At 41.0% G+C, this 24381-nt stretch overlaps 1 protein-coding gene across 1 annotated transcript; it reads right to left on the bottom strand.

Moving 5' to 3' along the window:
* Positions 1 to 21112: 21112 nt before the first annotated feature.
* LOC147449429 (pentatricopeptide repeat-containing protein At3g03580-like) lies at positions 21113 to 24137 on the bottom strand. Its single transcript, XM_086521877.1, has one exon. The coding sequence runs from the start codon at positions 24076 to 24078 to the stop codon at positions 22096 to 22098; it is 1983 nt and encodes a 660-aa protein (XP_086378003.1). The 5' UTR covers positions 24079 to 24137; the 3' UTR covers positions 21113 to 22095.
* Between the last annotated feature and the right edge of the window lie 244 nt (positions 24138 to 24381).

Below are 24381 nucleotides of genomic sequence, written 5' to 3' on the forward strand. Positions count from 1 at the left end.
CCAAAATTGTCCATCCATGTACCAAGCACTCACAACTTATTTGATTCTTTATTAATGTTATGTCAAATTTATCAAATGTTTGATGTTCATACGAAAATGACAATTAGGTTATATGCTACAATAGCATTGTTGGGGTCACTTTCATAATTACCCACTACTATTCCCATCATAAACAACTTCAAGTGGATAGTGTTTGAACATTTAGAAACTCGGATGGTGCTAATTAGTTGTATTGCTAAAATATGCTATTCCTTAGCATCTATAAAAGAGACTATGTCAAGGTTAATTTCAAATAATTCCAAAAATTCTCAAAAGTAGACTTCCTATCTTAGCCAATGAAACAAGTGATGTATTGAAATACGGAGCTAGCAATTGCCATGCTATTCATGTAATAACCAAAATGAGGGCTCCCCATCCAAAACTTGAAATAGAAGAAATACAGGATGGTAATATGAGTGTTAAGGTGTAACGCAACAAGCATGTGTCCTTTGAGAAGGAGCCAAAAGACAAGTTGATTAGGGCTCCAAAAGACCCCTTACTCCATGCACTCCTTTTGGGTTTCATAACCGAAAACTAGGCTAACGCAGCAAGCAATTAGGCTAGCCATCATACAGAGATATTCTCTAGTTAGTCAAGCAAAGTAAAGCTTTGGTGAAAATGCATTCCCCAAATTCAAAGGCCATTTCAACCCTCAAACAATCGGTCAAAGAAAATGTCTCCTAATTTCAGGACAGATAGAATGCTAGAACCTTTCTCGAAAGTAGTATCAGGTTCTTGTTAACAAAACCAAAGAATTATGGCCGGTAACTACTTAGTACAAGCATAAAGATGATAGGGAGATTAGAATGAAGTAATAGAGAAAATATTCTAACATGTGAAAATCAAGCAAAGAATTCCAAATTCATCCAGTACAAGCATAAAGGTTATAGGGAGATTAGAACCAACTGATGAAGTAATAGAGAAAATATTCCAACATGTGAAAATCAAGCAAAGAATTCCAAATTCATCCATAATTATAGCCAAAAGTTAAAAATAGAGTATTACCAAAGTTAAAAGGAGCAATTATACTCAAGTAGGCACTAGTTTATTGAAGTAAAAACCTATGAGGAGTATACATCTCCCACTATCTTCATAAGAGAGTTGAAAAGCATAACTACCCTCACATCTAAGCATGCCAATAACACAAGGCGTTGCCTTCTCTAGCACTCCCTCTTTCTTGCTGAAGAGCAAGAAGGCAACAAAATATTCTAGTCAAGGAAATACGATTCCATGTTCGTTGGGAGGGGAAACCATGATCCTAAGAATGCCAAACACTAGGAAAATTTTCAAAACCCATCATCGAGAAATTGAGAATTTTCGTATTAAAAATTTGAAGCCATGTCATGTTTTCCCCCTTTACCACAACCTAAAAAACATTAAATTTTTTTGCCAAAGCAAAAATTCATCGAACCCAAAGAAAGGATTATAACTCAATACGTCAAGAGTAACAATTTTTTGAAGCAAAAAAGCTATGAGGAAATTGCATCTCCACTAGCTCATTGGAGAGTTAAAATTCATAAAAAACCATTAGATCTCAGTAGGACAACAAAACTAGGTCTTGCCTTCTCTCTCTCCCTCGCGCTCTTACAATCCAAAGATCATGAAATCACCAAGATGGCAGTACCACAAGGGCATTTTCCTTATCACAATTTTGTTTACTTTGAAGATAAGAAATTAAAATCATTCATAGGCTAAGTGAGGGATATAGAATCCTCAAATAATGACAATGCTCCAAGTATCTTGGTTATCAAGCCTAGCCTTAGGATGGCCATTACAAGTCATAGATATCAATAGATAGGGAAAGAAAGCATCAATACAATAGTACCCACCAATCGAGACTTACAAAAAGCCTCATTCCAAAGCAAGGTGTCAAAAAACCTGCAACACTTACCATATGGAGGAGAGCTAGTTGGCTTAATCTGGGGAAGGGGGGCGGGGGGGCATCCAAGTATTCAGGAATTGACAGCCCCATGAAAAATCATCAAAGAGATGGGGGGAGTAAGTGTGAAGCGGCATCGTAGGGTTGAACAAAAAACCTATGCATAGAATGGTGACACCCGCAAGTCTTACAATAGAGATGAGCTCCGGTCACACAGGTTCTTGTGAGGAGTTAGCAAACAGAGAGAGAAGACAGTGCAAAACATCATCTTTGGCTTAAAGCCAAAGAGACGAGTGGAGAGAGAGAGAGAGAGAGAGAGAGAGTTAAAATATTCAAATTTCCATGCAACCTTGGATGGACGGAATCCCTACAAGGCTTTGAAAAATTGAAGAGAGTTAGAAAATGTCCCAAGGAACAGTCCCACACAGGCTAGAAGCTTACTAAAGAATACCCATTAAGTCAAGCTATATCCCATGAAAATTTGTCGAGGGTTTTAAAATTTCCCAAGGGAAAAACCCCACATTATATCGTGAAAGAATAAAGTTAACCATCAAGTCTAGATGATCCGTGCAAACCAAAGGCATATGATTGCTTCAAGGTATAGAGCATTGCTAGTTTAGATGTAGTTTTCTACAAGGAGGAATTTAGAAGGCAAGGAAGAGTGTCAAGGCAAAAGGGTTGGTGCGTAGGTGTATAATCCATAGGCTGTGTACGATCCATTGTAGATGAAACTTAGAGATGACCAATCATTAAGCAATTAGAGACATCTACCATACAAAGCCAGGTATAAGGGACATAGGGATTGGTAGCCAAGAGATTTGAATGTTTAGCTATGTAAAATAATCAGTAGCAATAGGAAAATGACAAAGTGTGTGTGTGCACGCAAAGAGAGAGAGAGAGAGAGAGAGAGAGAGAGAGAGAGAGAGAGAGAGAGAGAGAGAGAGAGAGAGAGAGAGAGAGAGAGAGAGAATATTTTACTAGAAAGAAAAATAGACCAAAATTGAAACAAAGAGATTCATAATCTCATTCACTATTCTCTTGATCATGTGCATTGACTATTAGCAATGATAGTATTCCAAAGCTCTGTTCTTAGTAGCTATGCTTTGATAAAGATACTCTAATGCTTCTAGATGTATATTGCGGTATGTTTGATAATTATTGAATATTTGCTCTCTCTCTGTCTCTCTCTCTCTCTCTCTCTCTCTCTCTCTCTCTCTCTCTCTCTCTCTCTCTCTCTCTTCCCCCCAACCTACACACACAAACATAGAGTTATCACCTCCTTGACAATGATGCCAATGAATTTGACTGCATTATTATTCCTAAACTTCAGAAGGTGGCCGACATAACCTCTTTCCTTAGTCAAGAATAACTTGCATTACCATGGTTGCCTCGGTTTGTACCACATTGGATTGTACTAGCCTCTATGAAATTCAAGGTTCCCATTATTTTCATGGCAAAGTGTGAGAAGCCTTGGATGGATATCATGCTATGTATATTCATGCATATCATATCTTTTTGTAATCCATTTTCATATGCATATTGTAATGCACATAAGTGATTGACTATCATGTCATATCAAGACATTAGGTCTTCATCATTCTTCTTCCTCCTCTTCTTCCTCTCTGTGTATCTGTAAAAGACTCTTCGCATACTAGATTGTAGGTGCATGCAAAAGAAACCCATCATTACATATATCATTCTCTCTATAACTCCAATTAAGAGGTCTCTCTCCATCATTATTCGAGTAACAAGTCTTGAGTTCAAGGCTTGTAGGATATAGTTGCCTTTGGATTGTTTTATAACATTAAAGAGTCTCTTCTTCTTCTTCTTCTTTTAGCTTCATCCTACCAACCTTGGCAATCAATCCCTTCCCTTCTATGTTTTGTTGTAGGAGGCATTAGGAAGGAATGGGGTTTAAGAGGGTCTCTTTATTTTCCCTGGGATTATGGAATGGGCAATTGTTAGAGTTTTGGCATTTCAAGTGAACTTCCCAATGTGAACCCATTATTTAGTTTGGCTTTTAGGTATTTATTTTACTTATTTGTCAAATTCTGGGTAGCGCAATTTACTAAGGTTGCTATATAATCAACCCTTAGCTCCCATTATACACATATCACTTATTCATTGCCAAGGTTGGTTGGTTCAAAAGAATAACTCTCTCTCTCTCTCTCTCTCTCTCTCTCTCTCTCTCTCTCTAGCACACATATCATGGATAGTAGCCCCTACTTACTACACCTTTACACTGGAGACGGACTCTGTCTACATAGATGGGATCTATAGACGCATGTGCACTGAGGAGCCAGGGAAACTTCTGGACGAGCTTACTACTATACTGACACAAACATTGCATGATGCAACAGTAGAGGCATACCGACACACCCAACCTGAGCAGAGACGACGTTCTGGGAGCATGCCCCAAAACGGCTAGTATGATAAGGAATGCCACGAGATGAGAGAAAGGCTTCAGAGGCAGGTGCTTTTGGGGGACATTACTCATAGATAGTCACATATTGCCTTCTGATGCCTAGTGCGGCGGAAGAAGAGGGCATTTTTGGCTCGACTAGAGTAGGATCTATATCAGCTATTCTTGATTCAAGACTCAGTTGTGGCATGGTGACTCTTTTATGAGCACTCCCCCCCTCCTTCCATTACTTCCACAGAGGCCTGGGGCCAGTATGCGCCACCTCTCTACAAAGTTCTTGGACAACTGCCTCTTCCCGACCCCCCCCCCCCCCCCCCCCCCCCCCCCAGCCATACCCACACATATGGTTTATTTCACCATTGAGATGGTGAAGAAGGCCATTGATAGGCTAAGGACTAGGAAAGTATACGATCATGATCGCTTAGTGGCTGAGCATTTTATACATGCCAAGGATCTTCTTGCAGAGCTTCTAGCAGTGATGTTTAACTGTGCCATGTGTGAGGGTTTGCCTGATACTTGGAGTTTATCTACTATTGTACCTATCTTCAAGTCAAGAGACCGTATGGAGCTGGGGAATTATCACACTATCATGATTGGACACACATTGGCATGGTTGTACGTATCCATTCTTGAGAAGTAGTTGAGTAGATGGGCAAAGAGGGATGATATACGTGCAGTCGGGCAGGCAGGATTCAGGAGAGGTTTTTCTACTCTTGAACACATTCTGACACTCAGAGCCATTATTGAGGAGGGAAAATCACATGAGAGATGGATCTATTGTAGCTTTGTGGCCTTCCTCAAATCATTTGACACAGTGCCCAGAGCTAGATTGATGCACAGATTACAGGAGATACCCACAGAGATGATTTGGGGGATTATGGCATTATACAGGTCCGTAGTGGGGCATGTACTCACTCCAAAGGGGTTATCTACATTAGTTCACTCCACTATCGGGGTGAAGCATGGTTGCCCGCTCTCTCCTACTCTATTTGGTATGTATGTGGATGAGGTTTCTGACTATATTAAGAGAGAAGGTGATACGGGTGCATAGCTGGCACATGGATTCCACTATTGTTATATGTTGATGATATTGTGTTGATCTCTGACTCTCCGGAGGGGATCCAACGTCACTTAAATGCTTTGCATAGGTTTTCCCATGACAGTGGTTTGTCTGTCAACCTTGGTAAAACGAAGATCGTGGTGTTTAACACCATCCCACAGTGGACCAAGAGATCAATACCCGCATTCACATATGGCCATGAGACAATGGAGTAAACTGATGCTTATACCTACCTTGGGGTGGTCATTAGTGGCCTAGCATTTTCATTGAAGAGAGCAGTAGACACTAGACTGACCAGAGCACATGCAACATTGGGTGGATTGGAGAGGATGTGTTCACAGATTCAGTTTTAGGAGCCTCCGATGAAGCTCTTGCTTTTTGACACTTTGGTGGCTTCCGCATTGCTCTATGGATTTCAGATATAGGGGCCTTTATTGGACCCTCACGGGAGGTCAGGTCGCACTGATGAATGGGGAGACATGGAGAAACCTCTAGTCTCTATGATCTCACGGCTTATTAGATCAAAGGCTTCCATACCACATGACATTATTCAAGCAGAGCTACCTCCCCCCTCACTTGTGGTTGAGGCGCTTACCAAATTAGACTCCTTTATACACCACTTGTGGGACCTCCCCAAAGACAGATATGCAGAGACAGATATGCCCACCTAGGACTTGAGCCCTCTCGACAGTTAGCTACGCTGGGAGATACAACATGCTGGTATGGGGAGATGACATCATGGTTTCAAGTACATGGGTTCAACATTGACAGATTGACCCCTTCTAATACTCATTGGATGCACCCTCTCTGACTCTTACACAATCCGAGATCACTAGGCTCATCCGGCAAGACCTAACTCAGCTAGATACTAGGAGGACTTGGATACAACCGACACAGGTTTTGGATACGAAGATGGATTTCTATAGAGAGAATCTTCTCCAACTTAGTGAGGATGGTTTTGTGACGAGTCCCAGATACATGGACACCCATTTATCTCATGGGATACAATGTGCTATTGGCCAAATATGCACATCTTCACACCAGCTTCGGATCGAGACTGGTAGATACAGTGGAGTACCAGTAGAGGCTAGGAAATGTCCCCTATGTAACATGTAGATTGAGGCTATGAGATACGAGGCCGCTTTCACTGCATATTTAGAGAGGGCTTTGGAGCACTCTCTAGAGTCATGGGGTATGTGGACCAAAGATGTCTGGGTCTATTTTTGCTCGAGCTGCATAGACACAGAGAGAGCTTGATGAGAGGGGAGGGTAGCCAGTCTCAGAGACGGATCACAGACTTCTTTAGAGCGAACACTGGGCATTCAAAGAAGCAACTACCACAGCAGAGCTCACATTCTCCTCACACCAGAGGCACGTTCATCAATCAAGTGACTGAGCTAGGGAGATCCAGATGCCTATGACTACGGAGGAATACATAGCATCGACGGAGGGTGCATCAGAGGATTCGGATCACTTTGGCTCGATATGCACCACGTTCGGTCAGACTACTGACCATGGAGGAGGTTGATCAGATCTGCCAGCGTCGAATGATGGATCTCTTGTGATGTAGCTCTTTTGAGGATTGTACACCTTTCTCATCTTGTATCAACCTTTGTGTCAACTCTCACCCATCATATTCCCACAAGCACACCCACATTTGTTGTAATAGCCTCCAGTCACTACTTTCACCCCCCTACTCATATCCTACACAGTTCGAGCTAGCTGCTTAGTTCACATCTAGCAATTAAGATTTCTTTTTTTTTCACTTCATTTTATTTTGTACCCAGACATTGTATTAGATCCACCAAGATTGTATTAGTTTAGTCTTATAGGCCATTTTGGCCTTTTGAAGACGTTTAATATAACATTTCATCTCTCTCTCTCTCTCTCTCTCTCTCTCTCTCTCTCTCTCTCTCTCTCTCTCTCTCTCTCTCTCTCTCTCTCTCTCTCTCTCTCTCTCTCTCTCTCTCTCTCCCCCCTTGGTCTCTACGCTTCCGCATGGGCGACTTTGCCATGGAATCGGAGCTTTGTGCTCCCTGGCCCTCATGGAGCAAGGCGACAATGTGAGAAGAGGAATTGGAGAAGGCGAAGTGCTAAAGAGTTGATTGGTGTTTTTGAAAGCACTATTCCTAGCGTTTTTCTCTTGCGACGACAACTTGTGAGGGCATCGAAAGTGAATTGAACAAAGATTTTGGAGCAGCTTGGTGGAACATTTCAAGCCTTTTGGAGTGCAAGAAGGTATACTATCCAGATCTTGCAACTTCAACATGGCCTTCCCTTGCTCGAGCGCCCTCTGTAAGGGTGCTATAGGCCATACTAGCCGGGCGCCGCCCATTAGTAAGTTTCATCTTATTCATTCTATAATACATAAAAGAATAAGGGGTTCTGGATGATTTATCCACTTAGAGCCTCCACCCACACTGCAGCACTCCCACTCTTGCACTTGCACTTGTGCATGCTCCCTCTCGCCTCACAAGTGGTATCAGAGCTATGGCGGCTTCTAGCTTCTCCGTGTGTACAAGAGCTTCTCGACAGCCTTAGATTTGTATTGGCTAAGGTCTGTGGTCTATACAAGTCCCTATTCAATTGATAGTCTGCAGCGTGTTCGTGGAATTGCGACACTAAAGGTCAAAAAGTAGAAGGCAAAGTAAGAATAGCGCTCCAGAGTGTCACAAGACCAACGCTAGAAAGTGGAAACTAAAGAGAAGATAGCGTTGCACTTTTTTAGCCAAAACAATATCGTTGGAAAATCGTTGGAGTCATTTGAGCTTCCATTGTAGCTCTACAGAGAGAGACAGGAGGTACGCTACCGTAGAGTGATATAGAGAGCAGCAAGCGAGAGATTTAGACACACACACCTTCAACACGGCAAGGAAAAGGAGCAAAGCAAAGGAGAGCGAGAGTGTATGTACCCGCACGTGCACGCGTGCGCACACACACACACACACACACACCCCTTTGGCATCAGAAGAGAGAGGGAAGCTCTCGACATCGGCAAGCGAAAGGAGAAGCAAGTGTAGAGAGTGAAGCAAGAGCCGGCTTTTGTCAGCATCAACATCTTCCTTAGCCGGACTCTCTCCTGCTATCGGCATCGAAGAGAGAGCAAAGGGGTTAATTTTGATACACACTCAGATCAGCTTGGCATCCCTACTTACATACACACTTTCGGATTCGCTCGACGGCAACTTCTCAGGTACTCTCGATTTCGGCATCGACTCTCATCGACATTGACTCGTCACTTTTCAACATTTCAACGTCTTCAACATCAGCTTCGACAACTTTGACATCGTTTTACGGTATCAAAATCACTCTCTGATACAGAAAGAGATTGGATGTATGTTTTTGTGGATTGTTGATGCATACACTCGTGGATATTGCCTGAGTCCACGATTTCCATCGCGAGACAGGCATTTGCTCAATTAGTGGGATATAGAGAGCACCTACTTTCTGTGCTAGCGGTCTCTCGAGAGATGCGATTTTCTGAGCACACTGCTCGAGGGAGTAGATTCGGCATCGCATCGACACTAGAGATGGAGGCATAGCATTTTGCATTGACATTATAGGTCGAGTTTTCTACAGGTTTCAAAGGTTTATAGGTACATGTTGTAGTACTACTCGGTTTCAGTGGGAGTTACATATCAAATTTATGTGTTTTTAGACAGCACATGCGTACGACTGTGAGCTCTTTTGAGAGCATATCCTAGCAGGGACTTTGTTTACTGCATGCAATAGTTCTTGGTACCTATTTACTCATGTACGTTGAGTTGCGGTCACTGCCTATGTACATTGTTTGTGGAGCCAATTTGGCTTGATTTTTTGGCAGTTATCCGACCGTTTTTGAAACTCGGATCGGAAGAACCCTTTTCGAAACTGTGGCTAGTCTTGAGTTTGCTTAGCCTTTGGAGGTTCGTTTGCGTAAGGTTTTCCTTAGCTAGGGTGTTCTTGAATGTTGAGATAATTTTGGTGATATAGGTTGTTAGAGTACTTGTCTTTCGATATCCTCGCCATAGGTTATGTATCTGGTCGGACACTTTTGCTTTTGACGCCGAGTTAGCTGTCACACGACAATTTGTTTGAGCATTTTATGTCATTATTCTGTCAAGTGGTTGCTTTTGTCAGTTTATGATTTTATCATGTCGGGTTTGAGATTTTGCTCCTCGTACAAAGGAGACTTTGCTTTGTTTTTCCCTTCAGTCGACCATATGCGTTCTTGGTACACGACTGCTTACAGCCAGTGATTCTGATGCATTGTCTTGAGTTTCTGCTCTTGTTTTAGGGGAAACTCTGCTACAATTCTCCCAGACATTTTGCCATAAATTTTTGGTCACATTCTCTTGAGTTATGACTGCTTGTAGTACTTTGAAAAGGAAAGACTACTACATAAAGAAGTTTGATGACACAAACTTTATGATTTGGAAGCAACATATGTTTGATGTCTTGGCTAACAAGGGTCTGGCAATGCCATTGAAAGAGCGTAAAGAGAATGCTTACACTGATGATCAATGGAAAGAGTTGGATGCCCGCGCTATGGCCACGGTTAAATTACATCTTGACAAGACTATATTCTTCACGATTATGGACAAGACTACAGTACCAGAGCTTTGGGACTATCTATGCATAACTTAGGATGGAAAAAGTGTTTCTAACAAAGTTTTCTTGATGAATAAACTTATGCGTTTGAATATGAAAGAAGGCAGCAATGTTAGTGCACACTTAAATGAGTTCAATGGCACTTTTCTCAGCTGACGTTGAATTTTGATGATGAAATGAACGCCATTTTCTTGTTATGCTCTTTGCCTTCTTCAATACTGTGATTAGTAACTTCGCACCAAGCAGTAAACTGAAATTCAGTGATGTTACTATTACATTCCTCACTGAGGAGATTGAATGTTAGTCTTTCGATAGCGGTGGGCATGGAGATGCATATATGGCAAGTGGCCATAATTGCCATAGGCAAAGAGGTGGACATAGTCGCAGCCGCGATCGTTCAGAGGACCGTAAGGATTGCCAGAATCGTAGCAAGAGTCGAGGTTGTGGCTTGAGAAATGTAGAATGCTATCATTGCAGTAAGAGAGGCCATTTAAAGAAAGATTGTCAGAATCGTAGCAAGAGTCGAGGTTGTGGCTTGAGAAATGTAGAATGCTATCATTGCAGTAAGAGAGGCCATTTAAAGAAAGATTGTCGTGCTTTTCAGCATGAAAAATACAAAGCTTTTGTGAAGTCTGACGCTTTAAAGAGCAGTGTAAAGATAGAGGAGATCAATGTGACTGAATCTCCACCTCTAGATGTTGTTCTTGACGTGAAACAACCATCTGATGTGGTTGTTTTCACTGCCAATTTGAGTCCATATGTGTTATTGGCTCTTGATGAGTATTATCTGCGAAATTGGATCATGGATTCGGCTGCTATTTTCCATGTTACTTCTCATAGGGAATGGTTCTCTACATATACTGCTATGCATGGTTCAATCAAGCTTGGAGTTTTCTATCAGCTTAATATATGTTGTATGGGAGATGTTAAGTTATGTATGAAAAATGGGACTGAATTTATGCTCCATGGAGTAGACATGTTCCTAAACTTTCTAAGAGTGGTGTTCATTGGTTAGCTTGATGCTCTAGGCTATACTACTATGTTTGGCAAGTTCATAGCAATTGATTTGGACCTATGCCTCACAAATCTCTACGGGGAGCACTATATTTTCTCTCATTCATAGATGACTCTACTTGGAAGGTCTAGGTCTATCTCTTAAACGGGAAAGACAAAGTGTTTGCTACATTCTACAAATTCTTAGCCACGGTTGAGAACCAATCTGGTAGAAAACTAAAAGCTTTTCGAACTAATATGGTGGAGAGTATGTCTCCACAAAGTTCAAGAATTTTTGTAGCAAACGAGGGATTCGATGATAGTTAACTACGAAGTACATACCTGCTGAGAATGGCATTGTTGAGCGTATGAATTGCATGATTCAAGAAAGAGTCACAAAACATTGTTATCTATGACAAATTTATCTCCTAAGTGTTGCGGAGAGACTGTTATGACAATTGTACACATCATCAATAGATCTCCTAGTCCTCCGTTGAATCTCAAGATTCTGCAAGAGATGTGGACTGGCAAGAAGCCAAATTATGATAGATTATGTGTGTTTGGGTTTGAAGCATTCTCATACATTCCCAAAGAACTTTGCAAGAAGCTAGATCCCAAGTCACACAAGTGCATCTTCATTGGTTATGGTGTAGATGGAGAGATGGGATATTGTCTCTGGCACCCGAAATCTAGAAAGGTTATTCGCAACTCACAAGTGATATTCAATGAGTTCAAAATTCATAGACGGTTTGTTAAAAAGACCGAATATCGAACAGTTAGATTTGAGGATGTAACCTCCACAAACCAACTCTGCTCTAGACAGAGTAGAATACAGCAGTCAAGTAGTGAGGAGATCTACACGTGTATCTCACGCACCTGAGCGATTTGAGTCAGGATTGAACTATGTGTTAGTCACTAATTGCGATGAGTCCACTTGTTACAAAGAAGCTATTCAAATGGAAGATAGCGTGAAGTGGGAGCAAGCTATGCGATCTAAGTATAACTTGGTTTTAGCCAATGAGACTTTAAAATTGACAGAGTTACCAGAGGGTAAATAGACATTGCCTTGCAAATGGGCGTACAACGTACACAGCACAAGATCCCGAGCCTAAGTATAAGGCTAGATTGGTTGCTGAAGGCTAGCTGAAGAAAGGCATAGCTTTTAACGAGATTTTTGCTATAGTAGTCAAGAGGACTACACTACGTCTTGTGCTTGGTTTAGTAGCCATTGAGGACATGGAATTGGTCCAAATGGATGTAAAGACGTTGTTTCTTCAAGGGGATCTTGAAGAAGATGTCTACATGAAGTAGTTAGAAGGTTTTGTGATCAAGCCAGAGAAGCCAACAAGGGCAGAACTGGTGTGTAGGCTCAAGAAATCTTTGTATGGACTAAAGCAATGTTCAAGGGAGTGGTACATCAAGTTTGATAAGTACATTCAATCTCAAGGTTATGTACGGAGCTAAGAGGATCATTGCTTATACACAAGGAAGTTGAACGATGGTTCTCTCATCATCTGATCTTGTTATAGATGAAAAATCAAAAGATGAGATTGCACTGCTCAAGGATTCCTTAAGCAAGCAGTTTGCCATGAAAGATTTGGGCGATGCACATCATTTTCTTGGTATGCATATCAAGAGAGATCGTAAGCGTGGAATACTTGAATTATCATAGGAAGACTATAGTCACAAGGTCTTGCAACGTTTTAACATGCAAGAGGAGAAAGCATTGAGTACCCCAATGACTGCATATGAAAAACTAAGCAAGAATGATTACCCCAAATCGGATGCTAAAAAGGCAGAGATGAAGAAGGTGCCATGTTCTTTGGCAGTTGACAGTCTCATGTTTGCCATGGTTAGCACGCGACCATGGTCTCATGTTTGCCATGGTAAGCACGCGACCAGATATTACATTTGCAGTGAGAGTTGTCAGCAAGTATATGGAAAATCTAGGCAGAAAGAAGTGAAGCATATCTTGAAATACATCAAGGGTTTAGCCAGTAAGTGCTTACGCTTTGGGAACAGTGATGTATCCATAGTTGGATACACTAATTCTATTTATGAGGATTGTGTGGATACTAGGAGATCCACATCTAGCTACGTTTTCTTCTTTGTTGGAGGGGCGGTCTCTTGGAGATCATGTCTCCAAAATTTCAGTTCGTCTTCCACAACTGAGGTTGAGTATGTTGCAGTTTCCAGTGCCAACAAGGAAGCTGTATGGTTATCTCGTCTAGTAGGAGACCTTGGTATACACCCGACTTTAGTGTTACATCGTGACAACCAGAGTGCGATTGTGTTAGCAAAGAACCCCATGTTTCATTCCAAGTCAAAACACATCGAAGTTAGGTATCATGTGATACGAGATATTTTGGCTAACAAACACATTGAGTTAGCTAAAGTTCACACGGATGAAAACTCTGTAGATGCTCTTACAAAGAACTTAACAATTGAGTGGTTCACACATTGCATTGAGATAATGGGCATAGGGTGAAGCCTTATGATGCTTCACATTTGTACAGGTTTGTACTAACATAGGCCACTTGTTGGGCCACTATTGCCTTCAAGTGGGAGGTTGTAAAGGTGTTGCAGGCCATACCATTCGGGCACCACCCATTAATAACTTTCACCTTATTCATTCTATAATACATTAAAGGATAAGGGACTGTGGACAATTTATCCACTCAGAGCTCCACCCACACTGCAACACTTCTGCTCTCGCACATGCTCTCGCTCGCCTCACCCGCCCACGACCACAACCAAAACCAACAGATGACTATGGATAGTAGATCAACCATCCAATTAGCGGCCTATGCACTAACACAGTTCTCAAGGAAATTGGCAAATTGTTTGGCTAAGATTGTGAAGCCAAAATCAACGGCACGAGTTCGCTAGAGGACAAAGGTAAGCTTGAAGGATGACAGTACCAGTACTCAGTTAGCTACCTCGGTACACAAGAGGTCCGACCACAATTGTTATAAATGTGGCATGACGCTTTGTTTGGCTAGATAGTTTGAAGCCAAAGTCAAAAGCAGGAACTCACAGATAGACAAAGACAAAGGCAAGCTCGAAAGAGATTACAGTAATAAAGATTTGACAGAGGAGATTGCCATGGCACATGTGGCGACGACCACAGTGGCCCTGACATCAGATTTCTAGTCAAAGGGTAGTTGTCCTCACTACATTCAGCCAAAGAGAGGCTTGTGAGTGGCAGAGAGGTCTAAATAGTGCTCCTTATAATTAATTTCGACCCTTGTGTTGGAGTTCCAGTTATCGATGTTTGAACTTGTGGGTTGGAGTTCAAGGCACATGCATCTGGCACAGGGAACCAATCAGACGTATCTAAAACACTATGGATAAGTGCACTAATCCATTGTTTGTCCTATTATGGACATGAACCATATGGACTGAAATGGTGGGTATGGCATGGTCGAAAGTTGAGTTAAAATTTGGAAGGTTAGAGGACGTGGGAAATAAATCTTTAGTGATATAATGAGAAGATCTCTTATAAAATTGACAAAATGAACATTTTTCTAATTTTTTTGGATTAAAACCATTCTGTTCTCTCTCTAGTAGCTTCCGGTTTTTGTGCTAGTCATTCCCTCCCTATCTCTCTCTATTATACCATCTCTATCCTCTCTCCACTCCACCTTGCAAGTTGTATCTTTTCTTCAATGTCACTTTTCCCTCCAAAAAGGCTCTTACAGTAGAGATTTGAAATTTCATTTCCCTCCTCAAGCTTGTTGCAACCTCCTCAATGGTAGCCACCACCATTGCTTTATGAATCTCACTTCACACCTCTCTCTAATGCCATAGATCTACACCATAACCTACTCCTAGAGCTTCTCTTTTACTGGATTTAGTTTCCTCAATAGCTTCCCTGCTCCTTTCCCATTTAGCTCTCTTGAGTGGATTCATTTCCTTCATAACTTCCCTACTCCTTCCCCATTTAGCCAACTTGCAAGTGGAGGGACATAGAGGCGACATTGATCGTCTTTGTATACCTTCTAACCTTGCTTATTATGCAACTGAGAAGATAAGTATGCATTGACTAATCAAAAATTTCTTTGTGTAGGTGGTACTACCTCCTTCCATGGAATCAATAGGTGCTCGATGACCTAAGAGTGTTATTGACTTTGTATCTTGTTTTATGCTTTTAACTAATAGGTTGTTCAAATGTGTGCATGATATATTTGTTTGTTCGATTTTTTCAGATATTTTTCCATTTGATTTTGTAGAGTGGGACCAGTAGAATCCTTCACAAGGATCTTTGAAGCTATCCATGTAGAACTTGGAAAATTGCTATATGTTGGTTATCTATATTCTAAGTTGCCTCACAAAACATTTTTTTTTCTAGCCATACTTATGTCACGCTTAAGTGAAATGGGTATGGCAATCTATCTTCCATTTCCTCACCAAGTATGGAGAGTCTAGAATCTCTTACACCTGAAAAAGCATTGATAGCAACAACCAAAAGGAGAATTGAGGTGGATGTGCATGCAACCATGAATTGCACCTATGGGTCACACAAAGCAACAGTAACATGGTTTATGCATCTTCATGTGTTTTTGTATATCTTTCGATTGTTGAACATCCATAGGACTCTAACAATGTGGATTTGCAAAGGGGACAGTGCAATGAACGGTGTCCTTGCAGTTGGATGAGAAACCAAGGTGGTCAACCACCAGGGAGATAACATTAAGTGATATGTAATTGGACAAAAGTTGGTGTTTAGATACTGTATTGCAAAGCAAATATTGCCAAGGGTCTTTCCCTACATAAGGTTGAGGTAAACATTAGGAGTATGGGAGGCACTTGACTCTGATATTACTGCTTGCAAAATTGTAGACCTTCAAATATTTCCACGATGATGCGGTGCACGACATCTCTGAATAATGACTATAACCTCGACCATCTTTATGAGTATCTTATCCTAAAATATACATTACCCAAGTTGTACCTCTTTGTTGTCAATGACAAATTTATTGCTTCCAAAAAAGAAAAAGCCTTTATTTTTTAGGGCATTGTGTTTCGGCGATGTATTATTGTAAAAGATTATAAGTGATACGAATCTCACTCTTAGTAGTGAATACGATGTTTTGTAATCTCTGTGCACATTTGTTTATTTTCAAATAAATTTGAAGCGTTTCATTTTCTCACAAGTTTAGGAGTGATAATGTTCAACTTGATTCGTTGCAAATGTTAACTAGTTCAAATGGTGTTTTGTATTGTTTTTTCTTGAGAATTTTTTTAATTTATACTCTTTAGTTATGTTTTAGGTATTCTTTAACATTTTTAAAGTGACTTTGGGTAAATAAGTCACTTTGTAAATTTTATAGCTCATTTCTCACTTTCACAAAGCTCTAGCTCTAAGCTCTCTTCACATCTTCCTCGTAAACATGGCAACATTGTGTGAGTCCACTCCTAGCACGGCTCAAAAAAGTTGTCCTTGCAGATCAAGCACATAACCTTGTGACATTGTTTGAGGGCTCTATTGACATTCACGCTATAGCCAACTTGCATGCAAAGGCCTTCCAAAACTTTCTTGACTACATGGAGGAGCATATGGCCGAATATGCAATTGTGTTTAAGGGATGTGACACGGTGTGTATGTCGATGGATTTCCTCAAACACCTTTACTGTGCCAACAAGAACTTTCACTTTTGTCTTTTGAGGTTTGTCAAAGGGCTCACTGAAGGAGACTACAAGATAAAGGATGAGGATGACCTCATGGACTTGGGCATGGGGTGTATAGGCACCCAATTCATAGCTTAGGGCATGGTTCTAGCTTTTCTTGAGGGCATGGACAAGGGAATATAAAAAGAAAAGGCTAGCAAAAAGAAATGTGTAACCGTTATGGATGAGGAAAATCAAAATGTCAAAGAAGTTCATGAGCAGATAGAAGCATCTATGGCACTCGTTCTCTTAAAAAAGCCAGCTCTATTGAGGATAAAGATCTCCTAAGCTTAGGTCAAGGGGTGACAAACCCTAAAGATATTGTAAAAACCCTTGGCATGAGGCGTGCCATTCATCCCATGACAACTAATGTAAAATGTAGAAAGACAAAAATTTCATGATATAAAATCAAACACAATAGAAATAAAATTGGTCTTTTGAATTATCTTTTGCATTCCATTTTGTACTATATATATATATATATATATATATTGTGCATTCTCTTTGTAAAACATCAATTCTGGCCACGTGTGTCCACAATGGATTCCAGAGAAACTTCCAATTATTGAGTCACAGTTTGAGTGTCGATAGGAGACCGTCATGTAATTTTTTTGTCAAAAGGGGCCACAAAGGGGGGCCAGACATAGTGTACGGGGGATCATCGGCACCCAAACTACGACCTCGCAGTCGGTAGTTTCTTCGGAAACCATTGCGGACATGTGTGGCTAGAAATAACGCACACCATACTTCATCATTTAAATTAAACAATTTGAAATACATAATTACAAATACTTTAGAATTTCAAACAAACAATCGTGCAATTGCACAAATGAAGAAGTCAAATCATTGATACAATATGAAAAGATTCCAACTATCAAAAGAGTGGTAACAAGGGGAGATTCTTATTTCTAAAGAGGAAACCCTTGTTTCTTAAGTTAATGGCTAGGGCTAAATCACTGTTTTAGAGTAGCTCTCGTAGCATGCAGCGTACAAGATACGCCATTTTGAAACAACGATACTAGATTATCTTCAGAAGTGTCATGTAGGGCTGTTAGGGTAGTGTGTTGTATTTGTATAACCGAATCACTATAGTCATCCATTATTTTTATGGCCACTCCAGAGAAGGTCGATTTAAGGATGATGGGTTCAATGCTCTGATATTTTCTAATCTCTCTAAGAGCATTGTTCCCGGTCTCTATCTTTGTTTCTTTTGTGTTGTTATACTGGCGATGTTGGAGCTGGCTACTGAGCCAATTGAAGAGGGTCATTGTTGTACTTTTTCCTCCTCTCGTCTTGTGCATGTTTCTCTTTAGGCATCAAATTCCTTTCTTCATTTTTGCACATTTGTTGGCACGTTGTGGAAACTTTGAAGGGTTCGAGCTCCCAATTGCACGTTGTTGGGCGATTTGAGCCTTGTATTCTTCCACCTTCTTCTCAGCTTCTGCCCTTGCTTGGAAATTGGCAACTGAGGTGGGATCTCTCAGCCTCTGCCCTTTTCCACTCCTCCTCCTCCCTTTGCCTTCTCTCCTCCTCTTGCTTCTATTGTGCTTCTTTCTCTACCTCCTCTTTCTCCGCTTCTCCTCAATTCTCTTGTTTCGCTTGGCCTCTCATGCTTCAGATTTAGGATCACCTGATATGACTTTTTGAATCTTTTGGTTGATGCAAGGGCCAAACTTGCACGGTATAGTGTGATCAGTTGTTTAAGCAACAAGATGTGAGACAAATAGCGGTATCTTTGCATTAAGAAGAGGGCCTCGATATTCTTCTTTGATGGCCTTTGTTTCTTCTTTTGCTCTTTTTTCCCTTTATAGAGAAGAAAGGCGGGGGGGGGGGGGGGGGGGGGGGGGGGGGGGGGGGGGGGGGGGGGGGGGGGGGGGGGGGGGGGATTCTGTGGCAAAGGCATATGGATGGCATGATTTAACGGACGGTGGATCATCGACAAAAAGGTTGCATGTAAGATATGAGTGCATGCTTGTGCGTACTCAAGAGAATCGCCTAGAACGTGGAATGAGAAATGAACTTCAAGTTATGAGTTTTGACTTATAAAGTACTTATTAAAAATTTAAACTAAAAAACTTAATGAAATTAAAAAAAAACTCAAAAAAGAATAACTTTGCATATTGAACTATTGATTGTGCTATGAAAGAATCATTTATTACCATACATGTTTACAATAGAGATGATAAATTTGACAAAAATTTATCAGTTTTTTACTCAACACCTGTCGGTTCGTTGCTTAGTTTTTAACCATCGATGGAGATGGGATATTTTGCACCTAAGGTATGATATGATTGTGATCGCCTCATGTTACTCACTTTTGTTATTTTGTATTTTTAACTGCTTTCGACTCTAATCTAATTTTTCTATCGTCCCACTAAAAGTCTATAGAACTAGTTGAACATCTCACGTAGAGTATTGCTCCTTTTTCTCCCACCTCCATGACATGTGTTTTTGAAGTAGATTCTTTTTGCTTAATATTGTGAGTGCTCCATTTCTTGGCTACATGTCAAGAAAAAATACACCGTGTGCAAAAAGTATGTGCTATACATAAATATAGACGACTTTAGTTCAAACCCACAATCAATTAGACTATAGAAACTAAATTTTTTGTCCACCATGTAATGTGTTATGTGCGTCTTTGCCAGATCAACCATTTGAGCTATGAAACTGTTGATTGCAAACTTCAAAGTGGAGAGCTCATTAGAGATTAGTTTTTCCTTTTCAAACAAACTAAACAACTCATCAATAGACTGCCACATGTGAGTACGCTTAAGTCTAAGGATTGCTTCGTTACCTTCACATGTGGTTATGTCACACACCTTATTCCATAACTAAAACTCATTGGGACTCTAGGAGTCAGAAAAGTTCAAAAGCAATTCTAAAACCACTATCCTCAATGCTATGTACCATTAGTATTCAAAAGTTTTTTACTTGTTTTTTTCTTGGCCAAGTAATTTAATGACAGGGAGCCATTTACAAAACATTGTTAAGTAATCATAGTAATAAGAGGTGTTGAGAGGAACACTTGTCCCAAACCTCCTACTCTATAGACAATTTCTCAACGACATCACCAAAAAAATGGGAAGTTTTTGCCAATGTAGGATAGCACAATTTTGATTATCACTTCAATTCCTATTATTGTCAATTTCGTGGTTGATGACTTCAACTAGCTATGGCAAATACTGTCTCCTACATGACAAGAGGTTAAGAAGCCAAGCTCCCTTCCAATGTACTTCACGCATTCCATTTCTCTGATCCCTACTCACCCATCTTAGTCCAATCAATCCCCTTAATAGCAAGTATGAGTAGTGTGTTGCAAGCACCAACTTACACTTGAGCTAGGAATTGTAGCACCTTCCTAAGCATAGGGATACTTCCTCTTGACCACCACTAAGCTATAATCTCCAAAGGATTTAACTTCCTACACACACATTGCAAAAAATAAAATAAAAATCTTGAGCAACAAGCTAGAGATTAAGCATTACAAACAAACATACACTAAGGAAGCTAAGTGTATATGTGATTATAAAGGTCTTCTGCTAAGAAGACATTGGTGTTCACTAGGTGATAGTTTTTAGGCATATGAGCCCAATTAATCCATTTCCTTTGAGCACTATTCATATGGTACATGATTTATCAGATTTCCTTTGAGCACTATTCATATGATACATGATTTATCAGATTTCCTTCGAACACTATTCATATGATACATGATTCAGGACCTCATTGGAGGCTTGTTCTTTACTTGATAAGGTGGTTGGTGTGAAGATGTTCATTGTATGTCTTTGAGACTATCTGAAGACTTCCTTGTTCGGCGAGTCTCACGATTGTGGATATCTCTCCAATGGACGAGAGGCTTTTTCAAAGCTCAGTTCGAGACATCAGATCAAGCAAACGAGCGTTAGGACGAGTTCCTAGCACAAAGCCCTTTGGATTGGAGCATTTCTTTCAGCAATACTTATAGATGGAGATAAGAGATGGATCTATTTGGTGTTGCCAAGAGTCTCAGAGATTATAGTAGATTTATCTGACCTCATGCTTGAGTTTAGAGTGCATCTATCACAGATTGGGACAAATCATCTTTTCATACTCGTACACAATTATGTTAGGTATAACATATGTAAACTTTGGACATACTTAAACCCATTCATCGCGTGGAGTTAATCAAATTGGGCTTAAAAATTTGTATAATATGTCAACTGCATTTTTTGAGTACATATTTTAAAGCTTTTTGTGATATCGTGTATGCCTCTTTTGTTTTTGACTACTGTTGATACTTTATTTTCATGGCTTTAAAACAAGGTCTTGTATGTTTGGGATTATTGCTATGAAACATACTTAAATTGTACTTTCATGCTCGTATGTGTTTGCCGTATGGAAAAACTATGGGCTTAAGAAGTCTAGTTAATAGAAAACTTGCGAGACAACGAAAGTGTTGCTAAAGCCTCCAAATCAAAACTCAACAAAGTATGCAATGTGCTGCTACTCTCATTGGTTGCATTACCTAACTTGCAGGTTTGCTTCACAATTGGTCACCTGTAAATCATCAATGGTTTTATGACTAAAATTATATACCTAAGACATCATGATCCTACGATCTGAGTTTACACATGGCTTCTCTTCATAATGAGAGCGTTACAAGTAGAGAGAGCACCATGAGTCCATATCCAATGCTGCTTGAATGCCCTCGATTGTTCCCATGTATCACCCCCCCACTCTTTTGTCAAGATTGGGCACATTGCCTAAATACCATGTTCTCTACCCAAAAAAAAAAATTACCTCCAACTTAGTTCTCAATCCACAAATCCTTGCGCATCTCTTCCTAATCTTTTCTCAGAAGGCAGCAACTATCATCATTCAATTCCCTGCAAGCTTTAATAGTGGACCAATGAAAATGCACTCTGCATCACCTTGATGGCTCTTCTTGCCTGAGATACCCAAACTCCCAGCCAAATCATGTCTCCTGAATGTCAATCAAACATGCACCTGTCCAATTCTTCTGCCAGCAAATGTACTAGAATTTCCTTTGCCAGAAAATGCACTCAAATTGTTTAGGCCCACAAGGTAGGATTGAGGGCACCTATCCTGCTACAGATAACCTGTCAATTTCGAGCATTGACCCATAGTCACAAGAAAACTCCATTTCGGAGTCTACCCGATCTGAACCTGCATTTCCAAAGTCACCCGTTTCGTGTATATGCCATTTCTTCATGTAGTTTTGAGGGTTACATACATATTATAACTATAAAGAGCCGTTTCTAATCCGTTTGATTGAAAAGAGCAAGCCATTTCTTTCTTCGATGGCCTTGCCAGTTCTGTTCTGATTCCTGTTCCATGTGACTATGTATTGACCCTCTATTGTGTGGGCACTCGGGCAGTAGAAATAAAATCTCCCAACTTTTCTGGCTTTTCGTTCAATGCTTGCATTGCTGCTGAGCATTACTAATCTATTACAACCTCAGGATTGTTGAAGTGCATTGCGTGTTCAAAGGCTTGCATTCCAAGCTCCATGTTTCCCCAGTCCTTGCAGGCATCCAAAACAGTATGCCATGTTGAAAAGTCCGGGGAAAAAGGCATCTTCTTGACTAATGACATGGCCTCGTTTAGCCGTCCGACTTTAGTGAAAAGGTCAATCATGCAGGTATGATGTTCCAAGTGGGGTGCAAGCCCGTATTCTTTACTCATGGATTCGAAGTACATGTTGCTCTTATCATAGAGACCTGTACGGCTACATGCATTGAGAACTGACATGAAGGTAATGGGGTCCGGAGTAAAACCTGCACCTAGCATTTCGTCAAACATTTGAAAGACACTTGCGCTCTCTCCAACCTGGGCATGGCCCGCCAAAAGTGCATTCCAGGAAATGACATCTTTGGCTGGAAGTTTTCTGAAAACTTGTTGTGCCAGGGCAGGGGAACCACATTTAGCATACATTTCGACCAATGTGTTTCCAACAAGAAGGTCACTTTCTAGAAAGCCTTTCTGAGCAATCTCCTTATGTATCTCTATGCCTTTTTCTGTGGCACCTACGCAACCACAAGCTTTCAAAACAGACAGATAGGTGATAGCATTTGGTGGAACAGCCTTGGATTGCATCTGCTCATAGACTTTGACAGCTTCCTTAAAATATCCAGACTCAACATATCCTGTAATCAAGGCATTCCATGACACGATGTCCGGAGCGAGGAGCCTATCAAATACTTCTTGAGCAGTTGCAAGTAAGCCACATCGTGCGTACATATGTATCAAAGTGTTGGCAACAAGGATATCCGTTTTTAGTAGCCTTCTTCTCTCAATTTCAGCATGTATGGCTTGACCTTTGCTTGCAGCCCCAATGGTGCCACAAGCCTTCAAGCCACAAACTATTGTGACAGGATTTGGTGATAAGCCCTCAGATTGCATTTGATCATAGCAATTTAGTGCTTCCTCTCCATTCCCGCCTTCAGCATATCCAGCAATCAATGTGGTCCAAGTGATGACATTCCGGACCGGTAGCTTGTCAAAAACTTCGCGAGCATAGGCTAACAAGCCGCATTTCACGTACATGTCGACTAAGGTACTACCAACAACAAAGTTCTTCTTCAGCAAACCCATCCTGGCAATTTCTGAGTGCATCTCTCGACCCTTATCTCTTGCTTCTAGCATGCCACATGCTTTCGAGATGCAAACAAACGCGACCGCATCAAGCGCGACACCCTCAAGTTGCATCTCCTCCAAACACTTCATTGCCGGAGCAGCATGCCCATTTTCAACATAGCCTGAGATCAATGTAGTCCACAAGACTATATCTCGCATCCGCAATTTGTCGAACACTTCTTGTGCTCTAGTGAGCAAACCACACTTGGCATACACATCAAGCAGTGTGCTTCCGAGAGAAGGGTATTTCTCCAGCAGACCCCTTCTCGAAATCTCTGAGTGCAATTCGCAAACTTTGTCTGTGGCTCCAAGGGACCCAGAAGCTTTCAAAACGCAAAGGTAAGTGACATAGTCTAGAGAAATGCCCTCAAGCTGCATATATGCAGCATAATCTAAGACCTGATTATAATGGCCATGCTCAACATACCCAGTCATCAATGCATTCCAAGTTATAGCATTTCGAAAGGGAAGACTGTCGAAAGCTTGCTGTGCTCTGCTGAGAGAGCCGCATTGTGCATACATGTACACCACTGCTCCGCCCACAGCATGATCGCTAGCGAGAAGGCCTGCTCTAGAGGCTGCTTCATGAAATGCGAGGCCCTTTTCGGAATCTTTCAAGATTGCGCAAGCCTGCAGAAGGCCTGTTATGGTATGCCCATCTGTAGGTGTATGCCCATCCTCCTTCAGCTTCTGATATAGAGCAAGAGCTTGTCGCGGTTGCCCACTTTTGATGTAGCTGCTGATGGTTGAGGGAATCGTCTTCCTACAGCTGCCCAATGCCTGCTGCATACGTCATGCCCACACTTTCAAACCATGACCTACCTCCATTTATATGTGGTTATAGTTATGCATTGGAGCACCAATGCATAACTACATATAAATGGAGCGACCTCCATTTACATTATGCATTGCAGAACCAAAATGGGACACCAAGCCTCCTCACACTCTTGGTGTCTGATGGAATCAACGGTCCTAAATAGACCACCGTCAGATCCTAGATTAATCTACGAGTTGTCAATTAGTCCTATTAGTCCTGTGGGTATCCGAGATCTCTAGTTCCATGTGAATAGCCTACCCAAATTCTCCCCAAAC

The sequence above is a fragment of the Adiantum capillus-veneris genome, chromosome 10, assembly GCF_014529385.1.
Source record: "Adiantum capillus-veneris isolate H3 chromosome 10, ASM1452938v2, whole genome shotgun sequence".
Classification (NCBI taxonomy): domain Eukaryota; kingdom Viridiplantae; phylum Streptophyta; class Polypodiopsida; order Polypodiales; family Pteridaceae; genus Adiantum; species Adiantum capillus-veneris.

Excerpts from the sequence above, each read along its gene's own strand:
- LOC147449429 (XM_086521877.1), bottom strand. The coding sequence starts at position 24,078 with ATGCAGCAGGCATTGGGCAGCTGTAGGAAGACGATTCCCTCAACCATC.